This window comes from Camarhynchus parvulus, chromosome 4 (genome assembly GCF_901933205.1).
Source record: "Camarhynchus parvulus chromosome 4, STF_HiC, whole genome shotgun sequence".
NCBI lineage: Eukaryota > Metazoa > Chordata > Aves > Passeriformes > Thraupidae > Camarhynchus > Camarhynchus parvulus.
In genome coordinates, this window is record NC_044574.1 from 22,743,761 (window position 1) to 22,762,170 (window position 18,410).

Below are 18,410 nucleotides of genomic sequence, written 5' to 3' on the forward strand. Positions count from 1 at the left end.
TGTCCCTCATTTTAAAGACATGAGTTTAGTAGTAGCTTTAAATTAACCTAGAGTTCTTTCTAATGCCGTCTTATGAAATCATGGAATGGGTCAGCTCAAATAACTGAAAGCTTTGACTTCAATTGTCAGCATATTTATGTGATTGGTTAATTCTGAAAAATTTGACCCTCTAATTTGTTCATTTTTCCTCTTGGTAGGGTTGCCCCCTTCTAAGACTAAACTGGAACTACAAAAGCATCTAACCACACTAAATAACCAGGAACAGGCCTCTGTTTTTGAAGAGGTTCAGGTAAGCTTTGTTTCCTACAAGATTTTAAAGCAGCTGGTGTTTTTTGCTAACATCTTGTAAAACACAGAAGTCCTTTTCATTTTTTGTGAATCATTCATTTTTTTACATAATAGGCTGTTAGCCAGCTTGTGCTTTAATTTCAGTTGTTTTTTTAGAGCTGTTGAAAACTTAGTTTTTGATGTAAATTACTGTTTTACTAATTCTTCTTCCCCTAATACTCCTTGCTTTCCATGGAGATGTTGCCTTCTCACTGAGTAAAACTGAACACATTTTTTATGGGTGAAGACAATAACTTGTACTGTGAGGACATTCAAACTGTTACTTGGACCAAAACAAATTTCTGTAATATTCCCAGATGAGAAAATTTCATGCCTAAAGTTTATCCTAGATCTTAATTCTTGTCAAACTAACTAAAGAAGTTAAACTTTCTATCTTCTTAATTAAATGTATTTTAGGACAGAGGAAATCATAGCTGGATTGAAAATAGATGATGTGGATTTTAGGAAATGTCACTGGGATTGAAACGCTGTTGAAGATTAAGAAATGTCAGACTTTTTAAAAATTAATGTTTCCTTCCTCTCCTGAGTCATTTCAGTCTCTTTGTGTTTCCACATGGCAGTTTATCACTCAATACCAAATTTGGAAGTTACTCTGTGGAACCAATTCCATGAGCTGAGTAATTTCTTAGCATAGGGCAGCTAGCAGCACTGTTGCCTTTTAGTGTGCTGCACACAGTCTAAAGCTTCTTTCTAGTAGTCACAGGAAACTGTTAATTGCTTCTGGTGAGGGTCTGCAAACCATGAACTTGGAAAAACTAGGGGTAAAGTACAAATCTCCTGCCCGTCTTTCTCAGCTAACTTTTTCAGTTGGACAGCCTGGAATGTTGCATTCTTGCAGATCCATGTATTGTTACCATGATTCAGATTTTTAGGTAACTGTATTCCTGTGGTACTTTTATTACTCTGATGTGCTACCTTGGCATTAATTCATATTGTATCCTCTGCATTATATCAATAGGCTTAAGGCAGCATATGTTTTTCAAAAGTTAAGTTTCTGGGATTAAATTCTTTAATAAATTGTTTTAAAATCTTGTCTTACAATAATTGAGATCGAAATAAAATGCAGCATAGATAAACAGGTTCACCTTGTGCACTAATTTGTGAAAAACCTATATCATTTCCCAAAAAGTAAATGTTCAGTGTGAAGGATTTCTAGGACAAGTGTTGTGAATCCTATCTCTAGGACAGTACTCCGTGTGTGCTACTAACTCAGAACTACAGTGGTTCAGTTTTCTTTACATCAAAAGAAAATCAGCAAAAATATTTTTAAAGCCTTTATTTGCTTGTGGCAGTTCAATATCTGTGCAGTTGTCCTCTGTCTTAGGTGTAAATTCTGTCATGTATGAAGGAGGTCAAGTGTTTTTGTGGCTGTATTGGTGCTTTGCCTGGGACACTGGTGTCCTCTGGTGGACTGGAGCAGTAGCATTAACAGACTAAATTTGTTCCTACATTCATGATTTATTACAGTGACAAATGAAAAGTGTAAACATTTGCAAACTGTTACACAAATGTATAATTACTGTGCTTGTGGTGTTCTCAATTACAGAAATTAAGACCACGAAATGAACAAAAAGAGAATGAGCTGGTTATCTCTCTTTTGAGAAACATGTATGAAGAAAAACAGAAGGACCATGTTCATGTTGGAGAAGCAAAACAGGTAAGTAACAATTCAGTTTTAGTTCATGTAAGGAGAAGCCAGGAAAAAAAATTCCATTCAAATTTTATATCTTTCCAAAGGCAAATTTGCATCACTTGCAATTTGAAACTTCAGTGTGTAAGCAGTGGTGAATACTGGGTTTGCTTATGCTTCATAAACTATTGTTACGTGCCAAAACAGATATCTCAAATTCTGAGGTCCCTGCTACAGTCTGATTTCAGGCCTAGGAGATAGGGGTATAAAGAAGGTAGAGTACTAAATTGTTTATTTATTCTCTCTGCAAAGAAAATTCAATATATGTGAGAGAATGTATAATGGATTTGTGATTGCTCTCAGCTGATCTGTGGCATTTGCCATCTTGTTGTCACTGTTGAGTCAGTGTAATGACAACACGTTGGATTTGGTCATTGATAAAGCCTGTTACATTTACTCAGGACTGAAAGTCATTAAGTATTAAAATGTCAATTCTTCTGAAGCATGCTAGTTCACTCAACACATTTCCTGTAAGAGATTTCCTGTCCTTATTTTAGGATAGTTTGCTAAACTTCAGTACAAGTATCACTAGAGGAAAATGCATGACAAGCTGAGGACACCAGGAAAAAACTATTGATACAGTTTATGGAAGTCTTCAAACAGTTCACTGAGATTTTCTCCAGGCTGTTGAGTATTTTGCATTTCTGTTTGTAAACACTTGCAGGCTTCACAACCTCCTGCTGAGAATGCTGCAAATGAAGTGTCCAGCAGTGCTTCAAGATTCAGATTAGACATGCTAAAGAACAAAGCAAAAAGGTCTCTTACAGAATCTTTTGAAAGTATTTTATCACGTGTAAGTATCTTCATGTTTATTGTCTTTCAACATAATGTCATTGCTTTGTTTATTTGATAGAAAAGTCTTATTTGTTAGCATTCCAGGCCTTAGCCCAAAGGTTATTAAAGTCACAGTGACAAAATATTTGAGTATCTCCTCTTGTTACTTCCCAGACAGCATTTCTAGAATTCACCCCTATAGAATCATACTGGAGCTGTGCTCAGGATATGAAATATAATGTTAGGGTTGTTATATTAGCTGTAGTCCTGTTCTAATTTTTTTCAGTTTGTCCTAACTGGTATAAGCTGCCTATGTAAGCATAGCTGTAGACTGGTTGCATTTTCACTGGCATTGCTGTTTTGATGGAAACTCTTGATTTTGATCAGATCTGGAGCCAGAAGTTTTGGCTGAACTACAGAGATAGTCATTGTTGTGAATAATGACAACACTTTATATTTTACCTGGAATAAAACTTCAAAGAGAACATGAGCTTTAACTTCAGAACATTAAAAAATGATATGATGTAAGGTTAGGAAGATACAAGTTCCATAATTGTGTTAGCACATCAGAATTCATTAGATATTTTTCTTAGTTACACAGCAACATTACTCAAACAAATTATATAAAAATACTGTTCACAGATTCTACAGAAATATTTATATGCTTTCTGATTTGGAGGCACTGAATGGTAATACCAGATATTATGTTTTCCTGTGTATTAAATTTATATGGGTTTAGTCCTTTGTACAAGACATCCTTTTAATTTTTCTGCATCTTGGTAAGTACCTAATGCAGAAGGTACTTTAACATTAGTTCTAGTACATGTGAAATATGTGATAATGTACGTATCATGGAAAGCACATCATTGCCCATGAGAATTCCTTAATTCTACAGGATCCTTCACATTGACAGAGACTATCCTGAATGAAGCTTCTGTTTCCCATAGGGAAAAAGGGTATTTTAGGCATTTCAGGAAATGAAATATGATGCTATCTGTGAAAGTTACAGATCTCAACTGTGCTACGTAAATCTCTTTGGTGTGCCCTATATATCGTAATCTTAACTGCTGATGTGCTTTATTGCTACAGGGCAGTAAAGCCAGAGGTCCACTGGACAGGTCTGGTTCTGTGGATCTGGACACCTCTATGTCCGGTACCTTAAGCAGCACAAATAAAGTAAGTAAAGCCTGTGATAATTGTACATATTTAGATACTTCAAAAAATATTCCCTAAAACAACTAAGCAAGTATGAAATATGGTCAGATGTGAAATGCTTCAAGTTGCTTTCAAGCTTTTCATTCTATTCCCTGTGTTATAAACCAGAGAAGTGCTATTGAATTAGAATTGCCTTGTACTGTATATAACATATATTTTGTATGAATATGTGAGTATATGTGAAATAAAACATTATATAACATCATCTGAATTTTACAAGTGTGCAGCAAAACAAGTCCTATAATGACCATGCTGCTGATCCTAATCTGACTGGTTTTAGTCCTGAAAGTTCATACCATGAATGCAGGACTGTATTAAAAGAAACTTAAAACTAAAACAGAAGGTAGAGTAATTTCCCTGTTTGTGTGGTTAGAAAACTTTTAGTCTATATAAAATAATACAAACTAACAGCATGGAAGAAGCCAGTCTTCTTCCCTGCAGGCAGCATAGCACTCTACAGGCTTGGATATACAGCTATTGATTCTGCTGTAAATGCCTGCTCACCTGCAGACTCCTGACGCCATGTAAACAAGAGTCTGCTCTTTCAGCGTATGTTTTTGAAAGAATGGCTGATTCTGCAGGAAACATACAAGGGGAGGAATAAAGAAAATGCATAGCTTGGGTTTGAAACAGGCACCTAGTCATAGGCTTAAGTTCTTTGTGTGAATCTGCAGGTAGGCAAGAGGAATATTATATGGTTAGATTGGGTTGCTAAAGATACAGCATTCTGCAATGCCACCCTTTTCACTGTTAGCCAAATGTCACTATTTTGTTCTGACCCTATTTCTTTTGAGTTGTATTCAACATGGTATAAAATACAATTACTCTCAAAAGTACTCAAAATTTTCTCTGCAAAATAAAAACTCTGCTTTGTTGGCCAAAGTGATGAATAACAAGGACATAGAACATCAAAGGTCTTTCTTTGATCTAGCTTGATAAAAATGTGTGTTTGAAGCAGATGTCTGTGGGATGTGAACAATGACATGGTACTGAAATCTCAAAGATGGACTCTAAGCCATTCTATTGATAACCTTATTTCTTCCACTGCTAGGAGCCACCATTGTGTGAAAAGGAGAAAGACAGACTTCCTACACTTCCTGCAGAAGATGCTGTCAAGACCAGTGGATCACTGGATGATCTCTGCAGCAGCACAGAGGATTTCTCTCTGGAGCAGTCTGCTCCATTGCCCCAGCAGAGCTTTCGGAGGCGAGCAAACACACTCAGTCATTTACCAACAGAGAGCCAGGAGTCTCTGGGGCCTGTCGAATCATCACCATCTGTTCCTCAGAGGAAACTTATGAGGTATCACTCAGTGAGCACAGAGACTCCTCACAAAAGAAAGTAAGCCTTATTAAAAGCAGGCTATGATTTTGTTTGTTGAGGGCATATTTGGGGATGATAATTGCATACCAGGTATGTCCTCTTAATGGATAAGAGATGCAGTGTGTCACTCCTTGGAGGTTTGTAGATATTCTTTTTAAAAGCACCTTTAGCCCTCTGTGCTTCATAGGGGAAAGAAGACATGAGATGTGCAGTTCTACGGTATATATGTCACAAATTACTTGATTCAGATATATTTGTCCAAGCAACCATTTTTGTTGTTTTTATCTCTGAGCAGTATAAATAAATACTACTTCTTGTTTTCTATTTACAGAGAAAAATCCAGTAGCTTCTGTGATCCTGAAAACCTTACTAGATGGTGATTTCATATGTAGCTTTGAAATAGCACACAAAAGTGACTTAAAGTGCCTAGTTATTGCTAGAGGTGGGGCTCCTGTCTAGCTTTTCAATGAGCCTACCTAGATTTTACTGACAAAAACAAACTACTACTTGCTTTAATATGAAGATATTCTTCAAGCTGTCCTCCTTCAAAGGCCTGCCTCTGCATCTCTAGTCCCCTCTTAACTTTATGGCAGTTTTCTCCCTCCCTTCTATCTGGTGTTTTCCAATTACTGTTGAAATACTTCTGTATTTCACTTTTCATTCATTGGAACTCTTGATCATATGCCTGACTTTGTCATTGAAATCAAGGGGAAGCACATATAAGGAAAAAGAAATGGGGGTGTTAGTGTCATTTTTTGGTGAGTTATAATTGGTCATATTCTGAAATGCCTTGCTGAAGCCTGTAAACAGGAATTTGGGACTTTGCTTATTGGGTTAAGAAAAAGTTCATGTTCTTACAGTTGCTGCATTAACTGCGAAAAACATAGGAAATGTCTCATTTCTATATGCCAGCTCCCTTTCAAAGATTAGAGAAGGGATTTCATTTTTTTTTCCTCCTTTCCTTTCTTTCTGTGTTGTTCTCTGTGCTACCTCAACTCCATCGCTCTGGTTGGAATCCGCACTATATGGTGTGAACGAATCTGTCGGCAAATCTAAAAGTTCTTCTGGTCAACTTGCACGTTCTCCTACTCTAGCTCGTCTTAATCCCTCGGCCTCTTCGCCCAACTTTCTAAAATATCTAAGGCATAATTCAAGTGGAGAACCAAGTGGCCATTTTGCACAAAAAAGGTGAGCTAGTACCGGCAAATAGTTTGGGATAGGGTTTGTTTTCCTATGTCGTAAATATGAAACTCTGTAGCACAAATAATTAAAGCAATTCGGTATAGACCAAAGGTGGTAGATTGTTGTGGGAGAGGGAACTCTTTAACTGCTCCACCACTGAATGCAGAGCTGGTACTTACATAATTTGTTGTTTTAACCAATCAAATTCTTTCAGGCACTGGCTCTTTCTCTAGAACTAGTTGTTCCAAAGCAATTTGTTGTTATGCAGCAGACAGCAGCACTCCTTAAATTGTGTGAGGGATAAGTTGCCAAGAACCTGAGAGCTCACTCTGTCCTGCCTGAAGCATTTGGTTCTGTCCCTTGTTATGGTAACACAAAAACATACTACTGTTCTTTTGTGCCTGACATTAAAGGCAAGTTGACCAAGTAGTTACATGGGGCAAGAAGCATCAGGAATATGGAGAGCTGATAGGAAAAAAACCCACCACATACAACCCCACCACCATCCCCACTCCTCACAAGACAAAACCCCAAGAACAAACAAACAAAAACCCCAACCCATCAACTCACGATTTTTCTTGGTTACTTGCAGCAGTATCAAGTTGTACTTTTCCATGCCTTCTTTCTTAGAATTAAAATATGGAGAGAGCATTGAAGAAAAGGACGTTAACACTTGTTTCCCTGAGAACTTGAAACTGAGTGGCTCCCTAAAAATCATAAACTGTGAAACTCTTTCTTAACCTCTTGAGCTAAAACAGCATATTTCAGCTCAAAAGCCTAATGAGACCAAATGTCCTCAGAAGCATTGTCAACAGTCACTGGCCATTGGCAAGCAATTTTTATTGCTGTTGCTGGTTATTTTTTGGTTTTGTTCTCTTGTGTGAAAGTTTCCTATTTCCCCAAGATGCTGATTTTTCTAAACCTAAGAAAATATTCAACTGAGGATGGTGCTTCACCAGTTTCTTCAGTTGCACTTGCTGAGTACTAACTAGAATCTTTTAATTCAGCTTTACCTCAGAAGTATGACGTAGCTCAAGGCAGAAATTGGGAGCCTGCAGAATCCTGTTTATCTTCAATTTAATAAGACTTACTTGAATCCTGAAGGTTAAATTCTCAAAGCAGTTTTTTCCCAAGTGATTCAGTAATGATTCTGTACACACAGTTGCAATTTCTCCTTTCCTTTCCCTGTCTCTTAAGGGTATGCCATACTGAACATCTAAGCAGCAAGACTGAAAATGGAAATTGATAGGGATGTCAAATGGGTTAATAAGTTTAAATCAATACAGTCAAGCTTCCCAACTCTGTAAGTGAAATTACCATGTAATTGTAATGGATTTACAATGTAATTGTAAGTGAGCCCTGTTTGCAGGGCACACCATCCTACAGCCTTATTTCTTTATCTCAATACCAGCTACTAAAGAACCTGCTTCACTTCATGCTAGTGATCATCCCAGAGTATTCTGCCCTCCCCCACCCCCTTCCATTCACATCTTCAGGAAACAGTGCTAAATGCCATCCAAATAGAACATTATGGTTTATCAGAAACAATTATTTCTCAAACTTGCTTTTTCAGGAGTAAATTCTCCTACTCATGTGATTTTGTGTACTTGTCTCAAAAAAGGTCTTCTAGTATTGTCAGCCAAGTAATTTTCTATATTTTCACTCCATGCAAAAATTTTTCATTATCTGAGTTGTTCTTACTTCATTTTATTGACCTTCTTCTGAGTATGTTTCAGACTTGTTATTTTAAAAGACAATTAAATAATTACTTTAAATGGAAAGAATTTCTGTTAAAACACTTATGTTGACCAGAAGACTGCTGATGAAATTTGATTAGCGCTCCTGTCTGTTGCATAAATAAAGCCACAATCATAAATGATCAGTCAGAAGGCGTAGCTTTTAACTTTAAAGTTCCAGGTTTGTCTGAATAAAGCCCTGTCAATGCTTTACAAAATAGTTTTTGCCAAAGTCTTATTTTTCATTTGCCAGCACAGTGATTATCAGTGTCAACTTTTCCTGACCTTTTCCCCCAAACTTAGTCAGTCATTGAAACTCATATTTAAGAAAATGTAATAAAGTTTTCATTCCTTCTTATTAGATTAAAGGAATTTGTTTGAAACATGCACTAAAAATTTTGTGATATAGCAAAAAATAATAACTTTACTGGAAGTACATTTGTATACATTGGAACATTTTAGTTTGCCCAAACAGATATGTATCTCAAAGTAGGGCTTTGTTAGCAGTTTTAGTTCTGACTTTGGTTTCCTTGATATTCAGGCCTTCAGGACTGAGCTGCCTTTTGTTTGAAACTTAGGAATGTGTATTATTTTTATTCTGTGGATTTATGCTTCTTTATTCTAAACTGTACTTCTCCCAACTGCACTCTCAGCATCTCCTACCGTACTGCCTTAAGGAAAAAGCTTCATTCTTCCTCTTCTGTGCCAAATTTCTTAAAATTTCTGGCTCCTGTAGATGAAAATAACACCTCTGACTTTAGGAGCACAACAAGGTAGGGTTCTCTCTTAAAGCCTAGAGGTAAAACTGTATTTTCAAAGATTTCTTTTTCTGAAATATTTCAAATGCTTCTTGCACTTGCAAAACCTGATTTGTGCAATGGTTCACCTGTGTGTATTCTGCATGTAATTGCTGTCAAAAGAATTAAGCTGTCCCAGACTACTCTTCCATTAGGATTGCAGATTTTAGTCATTTTTGATGTTGCAATGGTCATACAACTTCCATCTATGTATTTCTGTGATTATTCCTGACATAGGAGAGTTTTCACTTAAGAGATTATATGATTCATCCTAAGCAATGTCAGTGTCCTCAAGTTGGAAGGAGAGGATGACCTGGAAAATGCTCCTGCCTGTTGCTGCCAGAGCTATCTGGATTTCATTTATCCCTTTCAGCTTCTACAAAGGCTCATGTAATCATTTAGCTAATAGCTGGAATAAAGCAATGAATAGTTTAGAGTTCTAACAGATCAAAGTTATTAGTGGGATTTTTAATAGGAAGACAGCATTGTTCCTCACTATTTCATTTTCTATTCTGAGTAAAAACCTCTGTATGGCATGTGTGGATGACATCAAAGGAGTAATATCCAAGGTTCTTGGATTTTGTTCCCAAGTTTGTTGCATATTTCCGAGGCTAACAGAAAGGTTTAAAGTTTTTCTCCCAGTCTGTGTTGGGAGGAGGTATACTGCATACCCACTGCACAAAAGGTTGGAAGTTCAGTTGGTGTTTATAAAGCTCCTTGATGAGTACTGATAAAAGGCATCAGCAAGTTTGTGTCTCCTATGAATAATTGCTAGGTTTTGTGGATGGCATGTAAATAGTGTGATGGTAAAGCTCCATTATTGTGTATGTATCTTTAATACATTCTGATTAATATACTGCTGCAAAGAAAACTGAAAATTAATTAAAACTGGAAAGAGTAGACTGTACAGAGCTGCCAGTCCCTGTCTGTGAACCCCAGTGCTGTTTGCAGCCATGTGTAAGCCTCTGCCACAAAACAAATTTCACCTTCCTGACACTGCGAGCTTGGCCCTGCATGTGCACAGCACACTGCACCCCCAAGGCAGTGCCCAGGTGTTCCCTAAGGCTGTGTGGCTGTTCCTGGCAGCCCAGGTGATCTCACACACTGTTCTGTGCTCTGCCCTTTCAGTGATTACGAGTCCAAGCACGGCCAGCAGGCCCTGGATGCCGACAGCCCCGTGAGGACTCGAAGGCATTCCTGGAGGCAGCAGATATTCCTGCGAGTGGCCACTCCTCAGAAAGCCTGTGACTCTCCCAGCAGATATGATGGTAAAGCCTGGGTTTGCTTCTGTGAGCTTTTTGGTGTATGTAGTGTTTGAAGTGTGAACCAAGGGGATCTGTTTGCCTGGTGTTCTGTTTGTACTGTCATTGCAGTTTGCCACCTGATTTTTGGTATATACTCAACTGGTTGGCTGTTGAGTTTTTACATTTCAGCTTCACATGTCAATTGTTCCTCTTGTCTCATGTTAACTAGCCAGAGAAGAAATTATTTTTATGTGTACTATTTTAATGAGTTCTGGGGAAAAAAATGCATGACCAGGTATTGTGCTGAAGAAAAGAGGATGCTTCTATTTCATCTTTCTGTGTTGGCGTATAGAACTACAGACTAGAAAAATCCAGGTGTACCAGCAGGAATTACATTTATTTTATGATCTCATTTGAGTTCTGTGGTGCATGCTTTGTCCTCATGTATGCTGCCCTAGTCTGTGACATTTGCCACTTCAGTCATAATTATCCACTGTTCCCATAATTATTTTGTGAAATTTTGTAGAGCTGAAGAACCACCGACTAGAGGAAAACCACTGTGCATAAGCATGCATGTGCATTATTTTGTGCATTCATTTTCTGTAAGCCAGATAGTACAGGACATGCTGGGGCCAAGAATCCCTGAGAAAATCCTCTGGCTCTCTAAAGTTTGAATTTCACAGCATGAGCTTTGAAAGCTATAACTTCTGACTTACTTCTAAGGCCATTGTATGAAAAATAAGAAAAAGTGTAAGGAAACAGAAAGGAGCAGTATCTTATAGTAAATGTAGTAAACAGTAACTATCTTAAAGTCACTTTGATGGCTTTCTTGCATCTTAAACTGAGATCTTGATCAACTGGAGTAGGCACATAACAGAAGTGTTTCTATCATTTATGCACTGCTTGCAATGTAATTTGATTGACAGTGAGGTAAGCTGCGTATATGGGCACAGATGCCTCTAAAATTTAGTATACTTCAATGTGAAATGATTTCAGGAGCATGTTGTGTGAACATAGATGTGAAATGCTCTGTTGTACTTGAAGGCATGTTATATGAAGGGTTGTTATATGAAACTTCTATTTTTACAAGTGTGATGTCTCTACTTTGTGACTGGAAATAGTCTTACTTGTTTTTGAAAGCCACAAAACCTTCCCCTATTAAATAGGAAAATAAAATCCACCTAAATTGCCTACCCAAGCATTTCCTCTGAGACATAATAGCTGCAAGATACAATCTTAACAACCTACAGCTGGGTAAGCAGAATAGTTTGGGAAACAAGTGCGGCCAAAATGGAAAACAGGATGTGCTATTAATAGGAGCAGCAATTTAAAATATTTGGCCTTTTTTCTTCATTCATTTTCTTTTTTGTTTCACTGTACATACTCAGTTTATCAACAGAAGAAAACTCAGTGTCAGGGGGTTTTTTAAATTATTTAAAGCAAATACTGGGTTTTTCTATTTGGACTTTTATGCATCTCCTGGAACATTTCTGGCAGTGAAGAATACTCACTTGTTATCAGTCTCTGTAGCCTTAAAGGGAGATGCTGTACAGCTGGTCCTACATTGGACTCACCACCACAGTTAACTAAGAAGCCCCTCTAGTTCCAAAGTAAAAGTAATTACCTGTCATTCATCATCTTGTTTTTCTTTCATATTCTGGTTTTTTTAAGTCTTTCTCACTCTTTTTAGACTGATTTCCTTTAATTTGTACAAACAGCTGATATATCACCAAAAGATCAATTTCAGCCAGACTGGACAGAGGGCAAAGAAGGTTTTAAAGATAACATGCTTTGTCATGTTCTGCAAAAGTAAGCATGACGGGAGGGAATTAAGGGAACATCTGTGATTTATGAGTTCCTCTTTATAGACACAGACTTCACTGACCAGTTTCTCCCTTGAGGTGCCATGGTCAACAGCCTGCTACAGAGTAATCTGCCGGAGAGAAGTAAGGAAAGAAACTGGGAGAGGGGTGTGTTTAAAAGCTTTTAAGTCGCTCAGCCAAGAGACCCAGATCTCTGTGACTCAGAGATGATACAGTTTTTCAAGTTTAACCTAGGCTGCTTTACTAAACTTGGTGTTGAAGGTGAAATCCACCAAGCTGCCTGAACTGTGCATTGCTTTGACCACGTGTGGGCAGGCGTTGTCAACAAAATGAAAGTGCTCTGTGACTGTAACTTCTCTGAGTTGTAATGAGTAAATTGCACATAAGAATGTGTAAGTTGTCGCAAGAACTAGAGACAGCTTTAAGCTTTATATTCGCAGAAAAACCTAGGCTCTGACTTTTGTGCGTTTTTTTGTATAGACAGGTGGTGAGCTGAATCTCAGTGCATCATGTTCATTGCTGCTCTCTGTGTGGTTAACAAAGCAGGATATGAAGGTGTATTTACTAAAAGTTTAAAAAAAAAGAAACCCTAGAGAACTGGTACATAGCTTTTGCTGAAATTTTGATCTTACACATTCGAGGTACTGAACTTGATAAAAGTCTGATATCCTGAGTTTCCACTTGAAGCTTGAACAGCTTAAACAGCACTGAGTCCCACTGTCTTGCACTTCTGAATCTTTTAATCCTCTAGTGCTCATAAATAGTTTTAGCTAAAACTTCATCTTCTGTAGCTCAGGTGGAACAAAATGGTTGCTGGCTGTGCTTTGGGGGTTGCATCACGATTTACCAGGCATAGAGCACAGTTTGTTTTGCAGTCACCATTATTTAAAAGGAAGGATTTACTATATATGAAGGAGAGTATTCTGTCCTAAATCAGTAGAAGAAAAATGCTGCAGATAGATATGCTGGAAAGATGGGGTTTTTTGCCAGTTGAGATTCCTGCCTTGTCTGATGATTGGACTAAAGTAGCCATGCTCAACGAGGCAAGCACTCTGAGACAACATAAAGCCTTGTAGAGAAACCATGTCTTGGTTGTTGTGGGAGCAAAGCCCCACATACACACCCTTTTCCAGCCACTTCCTGCTTGTTGGTGCTGCCACATTCCCCTTCCCCTAGTATTTTCCCCTGCTTCTGTACATAACTTTACAGTTAAGCACATCAGAGAACTATTATGCAATTTGGTGCCTGACAGGAGAGCCAGGTGATCCCTGGTGAGCCTGAAGATGAGGCTGATGTCCAGTTTGAAGACCTAGAAGGATTTTTTAGATGGGTGAAATGATTTGTAGGACTTCTAATACTTCACAGCTGGTAGCTGGGGGATGGAGTGGAGTGCTGACTGATGCCAGTTCCACTGTAGCAAGCTGCAGTTCAAATGCTCCAGCCTCAGCTCCTGCTGTTAGCAGCTTCCCCTGAACGGTTGTGGTCCTGCGAGTGCTGTGGAGCACCAGGGGGCAGCGTTCTCTCACTGGCACCTTCTGACACAGCGTCTCATCCCCGGAATTCTGCTTCTGTTGTTTATTTGTGGGAGTGCAATAAGTGTTGAATCCTGCAAAGTGGAGAGATGGAAAAAGGGAAGCAGAGTCTCCTTACCAAATGGATCACACTTTGATCTGTTACAATACTACATTTATCTTGAAAGAACGTTTTTATTATTCTTTTTCTAAAGCTCTGTCTCTCCTACTCATTCTAAGTAATGTTTAATGTGTTTCCTCAATTATTTTATTTTTACCTTTATACCTCCCCACCCTACTTACAAGCAGATGTGCCTACTTCTGTAGCATCACTCAAAACCCACTTTTTTTTGGCTATGCAAGTGGTCCAGGACTCTTTAGTTCTCTGTTCACTGGTAAAAAGGTGAAGAGAACAACAACTCAGTGATCATTTTAAACCAGATGAAGTATGGACACACTCAAAGGCCCTAATTTTCAGTTGGGTCAGTTTTCTGGTCCCACTCACAGTATTACACAAGCAATAGACCAGGCAGGGACAGGTGTCTGGTAGGTGAGGGTGGGTGCCCTTACTCTGCTCAGTAGCAGGACATCCTTAAATCTGTGTGGACTGATCATGAAACTTCACCTTGCACTGCAGTGCAGCAAGATATTCACTTACATATATTCAGCATCTACAAATGTGTGTGCAGTGGACAGTTTTAACTGCAGTTTTCACATATTGACTGTTCAGAATTGGTCATAGTAGGAGAACTGTTTTGCAGATTGTCAGAAACTCCCAGCACAGTCCCAAATCATTGCTGGGTTTAAGGGAGATGTGAATAGTTTTTGAAGGAAATGGTAGGAAAGTAGTGGTGCTTGTTGGAGCTTTCTTGGTGAGGGAGGTGTATTGGAAGTAGACAACAAGATTTTTGTAGCAGCTATGTCAGTTTTAGGTTGGAGAATAGGTGATTTGTTTTAATATGGGCAATGTGTAATGAAGTTACTTGTTGAGTAGTGAAAGAAGTTGAAATTCAGAGCAATGAGATGCTTGTACCACTTAGCAGTAGTCAGCAAATAAATTCAGATAAAAAATCAACTAAATTTTATTTTAGACCTTGAGTTGCAGAAAAAAATGTTATAGAAAGCACAAGTATTTCTGTACAGGAAAATGAACTTGATTCATTAATTAAAATTAATTTGGTTTCAGCCTCTGTCAGATAGAGGTGTCAATCTGGTAAATCCTATGTGCTGAAGAAAAGTTTGAATTAGAAGAACTGTTATTCTTTAAACCAGCTGTAGTTAACACCGACCTATCTGTTTATGTGCTTTGTGGTGTGGGCTATATCTCTTCATTATTTAAGCAAATTTTTAAAAAATCATTTTGTAGTAGCATTGCAAATACTATAAGCTGTTGCTTTAGCATTCTGTGCTTAAGAGTGTTTATGGGGTGTAAGCTATTTGTAATGTGTTTGCCAATACTATTTTAGCAGCGCAGTTATTATTAATTAAAACCAGTTGGTTGTAATTGATTACTCAGTTCTGCTCCTCTCAGAGCAAATATGTGCTCAATTTGGATTTGCAGCACAGAAGTTTGGCTACAGCCAGTAAGTACATGATTCACGTTTGGTGGCTTCTGTGCCCACTGAAATATCAGGGCATTCCTTTCTCAGGGATTGATAATATTAGCAAATGAGATTAATTTGGAGGTAGTGAGTACTTTTTAAAAAGTCTTGGCTTTAAAAGAAAAGCAAAGTCCAAAGTATCTTTCAGAGCTGATTTTAATCAACAGTGTTGAAATACACAGTTTTTCAAGAATTCCTCGTTCAGCCATTGCTTTAAGTTGTATGTCAGATTAGAAGAATTTGTTGCTTCTTGTGATTCTGTATCTGAAGCTTTCAGATTACAGAAGGCTCCTGGTCATTATGAAGTTGAATATTATGTCTTTGGTTATAGAAGTTTGCATTTCTCTTTATTTCTGTACCATGTGTGAAAAAAGGTGTTGTAATACCTGAATGGAAAATCTGAAGAGAACTAAGGATGTTTTTGATGTCTTTTCTTTTGGCAATTGAATCTTAAATGACTTTAAAATTCTCTTGTTTGTTTGCCAAGCTAAATTTTCTAAAGTTTAAAATGCAACAACGAAAAATAACATAATGTATTAAATAAAAGGCTTAATGGATTCTTCTGTCCAGATTCTCACTATATGTTGTCTGTCTTTTTAACCCCAGAGAGTGGATGTGACTGGTAAACACTGCATGTAGAGAGCCATGTGTAAACAGTTCTGTAGTGAGGTTGGTGGTAATGCATTATTATTGAGCCTCCTCCCTATCAGCCCTTCCTTCTACTTGAAGTGTTGGAGTTTCTTATCAAAGATGAATCTTGTTGTCTGGGTTTTGACAGTTGAGCTTGGTTAGACTAAGTGATTCTGAAAGAATGGTTTTTTAAATTTAGGCTTTTAGGTTGGTTTGTCAATTAAAACTTGTTTAATACTAAGGTGGATTGATTAGGAAAATACTTGATAAACTAATTTTTTCTTAGTGATTTACAAATGAAATATCCCTGTTCATATCATTTCTGATCAGATATTGTCTGTTTTAATTACTACTGAGATCATTCACCATCTTTCTATGTACAGACTTTCTTTAGTGTGGGCCCTGGTAGTAACATATCATGATACTTCCTTCTTAATCTTTTGTACTTTGTTTTTGTGTCATCTTTCCATTTAAGAGTTTTGTGTAATGTGTTTGTTGATCCTTTTGGAGTGTAGGGATACTCTTCACCTTAGGGTTGAAGCATTGCCATGTGCAGTGAACAGCTGAATATAAATAAATAGATGAGCTGTACAAATTCCATCTCAGTCCATTGTTCCTACTGGCCTTGTCCTTTGTTGGATATTATAAGTAGTGGAAGCATAAGAGGAATTATTTTGAAGTGTGTATGGATGTGCTAGAATGTTTGAGCAACATTTCCATCTGGTTCATGAGAAGTGTCATCTGAAATTCAGTACCTTGAAGAAGTTCTCACAAGCCCAGGAAAGATGGTGGTCTTCACAGTGAAGTGCAGTTTCTCAGGGAATCCTTGGGTTTGACCCACAGACTTGTAAAATTCCATTGTGCAGAAGAACAGTTCTGAAGTGTAGTCCAAGTATGAATCTCAAATGGAGAATTACCATAAAATTACCATTGATAGTTATTAATAGTTATCAAGTCACCTTGCCAAATCCTGAACCTTAGAGAACAGAAGTGCTATAGGCTCATAGGAGTAGCTTGTATGGAGGTAGAATTTTATATGAAAGCGAAGGAAGCAATGTATTTGAAAGGAGTTAGGGTCAGGTCAAACGTGGAATAGGAGTCAACAAAAGCTGACTAAGTTGGCAGATGAACAGGGAAGCAGTCTTTCAGTGTGTGCTGAAGCATTCAGATCCTGCTTAAGTGCACCTCCTAATCTCATAAAAGTTCTGAAGGGTGCACATTGCTTGGACGTTAACACATGGCAGTTTGGTTCAGTGGAATGTGAGCTCCCAGTTAGATGCAGCTGACTTGCTATACTGTTTATCTTTGCTTTCTCTGCTATCCTCCAGATCCCCAACACAATACTCAGTTCCTTGTCACAGTACTTCTGCCATTGTCTGTTCTGCATCTGGAAGCTGGGTGGTATGTATGTATCTCTGTCACCTTGTATGTTCAGGGACGTGGGTTAGTGCTGACTTACCAAATGTCTGCGTTTTTTATTTTGCTTTGAGGGATTTCCTTCGCGTTCCACCTTCTTCCCTTCTTACCAGCCGAACAGGTGATGCAACTCTGCAGACTTCTGACAGGCCCCCTGAGCAGCTAAACAGGTTCATTTTGCTTTCTGTAAATCTTGCCAGCATGCAGACAGGAAGGAAGGCAGCTTTTGAATGGCTTGAACTTTATCAGAGTAGACTTTAGACTTTCTGTTAAATATCCACAAGTGATAAGAAGCAAAAGAAAAAATAGAAAAGGAGCTGCTGTTTGGAAGGCAAAATCAATCCTAGGATTCTTCATAGAAGCACTAGAGGTAGGGTTGATAATCATAATTGTTCAGCTTAGAGAATTTTGTAGCCTTTTGGTTTTCTTTTATAGCTTTAAACATTTTTTTTTTAATGAATACTGATTTTATCAGATTAGTCAGCAACAAATGGGAAATTTTCAGCCTAAATGGGAGCAGGACTGTGGTCTTCAGTAATTAATGCTTTGCAGCAGTTCAGGTGTTGTCACAGTTTGACCACTGGAAAACAACAAGTAGTAGTGTCTCTGATAAACTTGTGAGCTTGGTACTTGAAGACCAATGCCTGAAATTTGTCCTGAGGAAGTGGGATATGTACATTGAAAACAGGAAGATTCTAGATGTTGAATGTGTTTATTCTTGCTTTAGGAATGCAATGTGTTTAATCAGTTTCCTTGCATGTGTTTTACCAGCCTGGGTTTTTTTGGGTTTAGGGCTCTTTTTAGCGAGTAGGTAGCCATAAACTTTATCTGGACATACTCTATTATTTTCTAACATATTAGTGCATATATGCAAACATAAAATCAGAATACACATCTGATGCTAAAAGAGATACATAAACCACTGGGAGGATGTGTAGAAGAGACTTGCTTCACCAAGATGTGCCTGTGTTCCATATTGGATGCTTTGAGAATGGAACATGAATGTAAGATGTGAACAGACCACAGACACTGTACAGTAGATAAGGAGTTTCCTATCTAGATCAGTTTTACTTTTTTGCCTTGGTGTATGGAGAGCACTTCTGTTGATTCCTCTTTCTTA

General features: G+C 37.9%; 1 protein-coding gene across 8 annotated transcripts in view; it reads left to right on the plus strand.

The window, feature by feature from the left end:
• The window catches only part of TBC1D1 (TBC1 domain family member 1), a 95,448-nt gene that overhangs the window by 55,092 nt on the left and 21,946 nt on the right, over positions 1 to 18,410 (plus strand). For 4 of the 8 annotated variants that reach the window (XM_030947108.1, XM_030947107.1, XM_030947106.1 and 1 more), the window contains 8 exons: positions 198 to 289; positions 1,895 to 2,005; positions 2,703 to 2,831; positions 3,902 to 3,988; positions 5,079 to 5,368; positions 6,410 to 6,538; positions 8,922 to 9,041; positions 10,194 to 10,333. In XM_030947108.1, coding sequence (XP_030802968.1) covers positions 198 to 289; positions 1,895 to 2,005; positions 2,703 to 2,831; positions 3,902 to 3,988; positions 5,079 to 5,368; positions 6,410 to 6,538; positions 8,922 to 9,041; positions 10,194 to 10,333 — 1,098 coding nt within the window. The remainder of the gene's footprint in view (positions 1 to 197; positions 290 to 1,894; positions 2,006 to 2,702; positions 2,832 to 3,901; positions 3,989 to 5,078; positions 5,369 to 6,409; positions 6,539 to 8,921; positions 9,042 to 10,193; positions 10,334 to 18,410) is intronic. The other 4 variants (XM_030947109.1, XM_030947110.1, XM_030947112.1 and 1 more) reach the window with 4 other exon arrangements.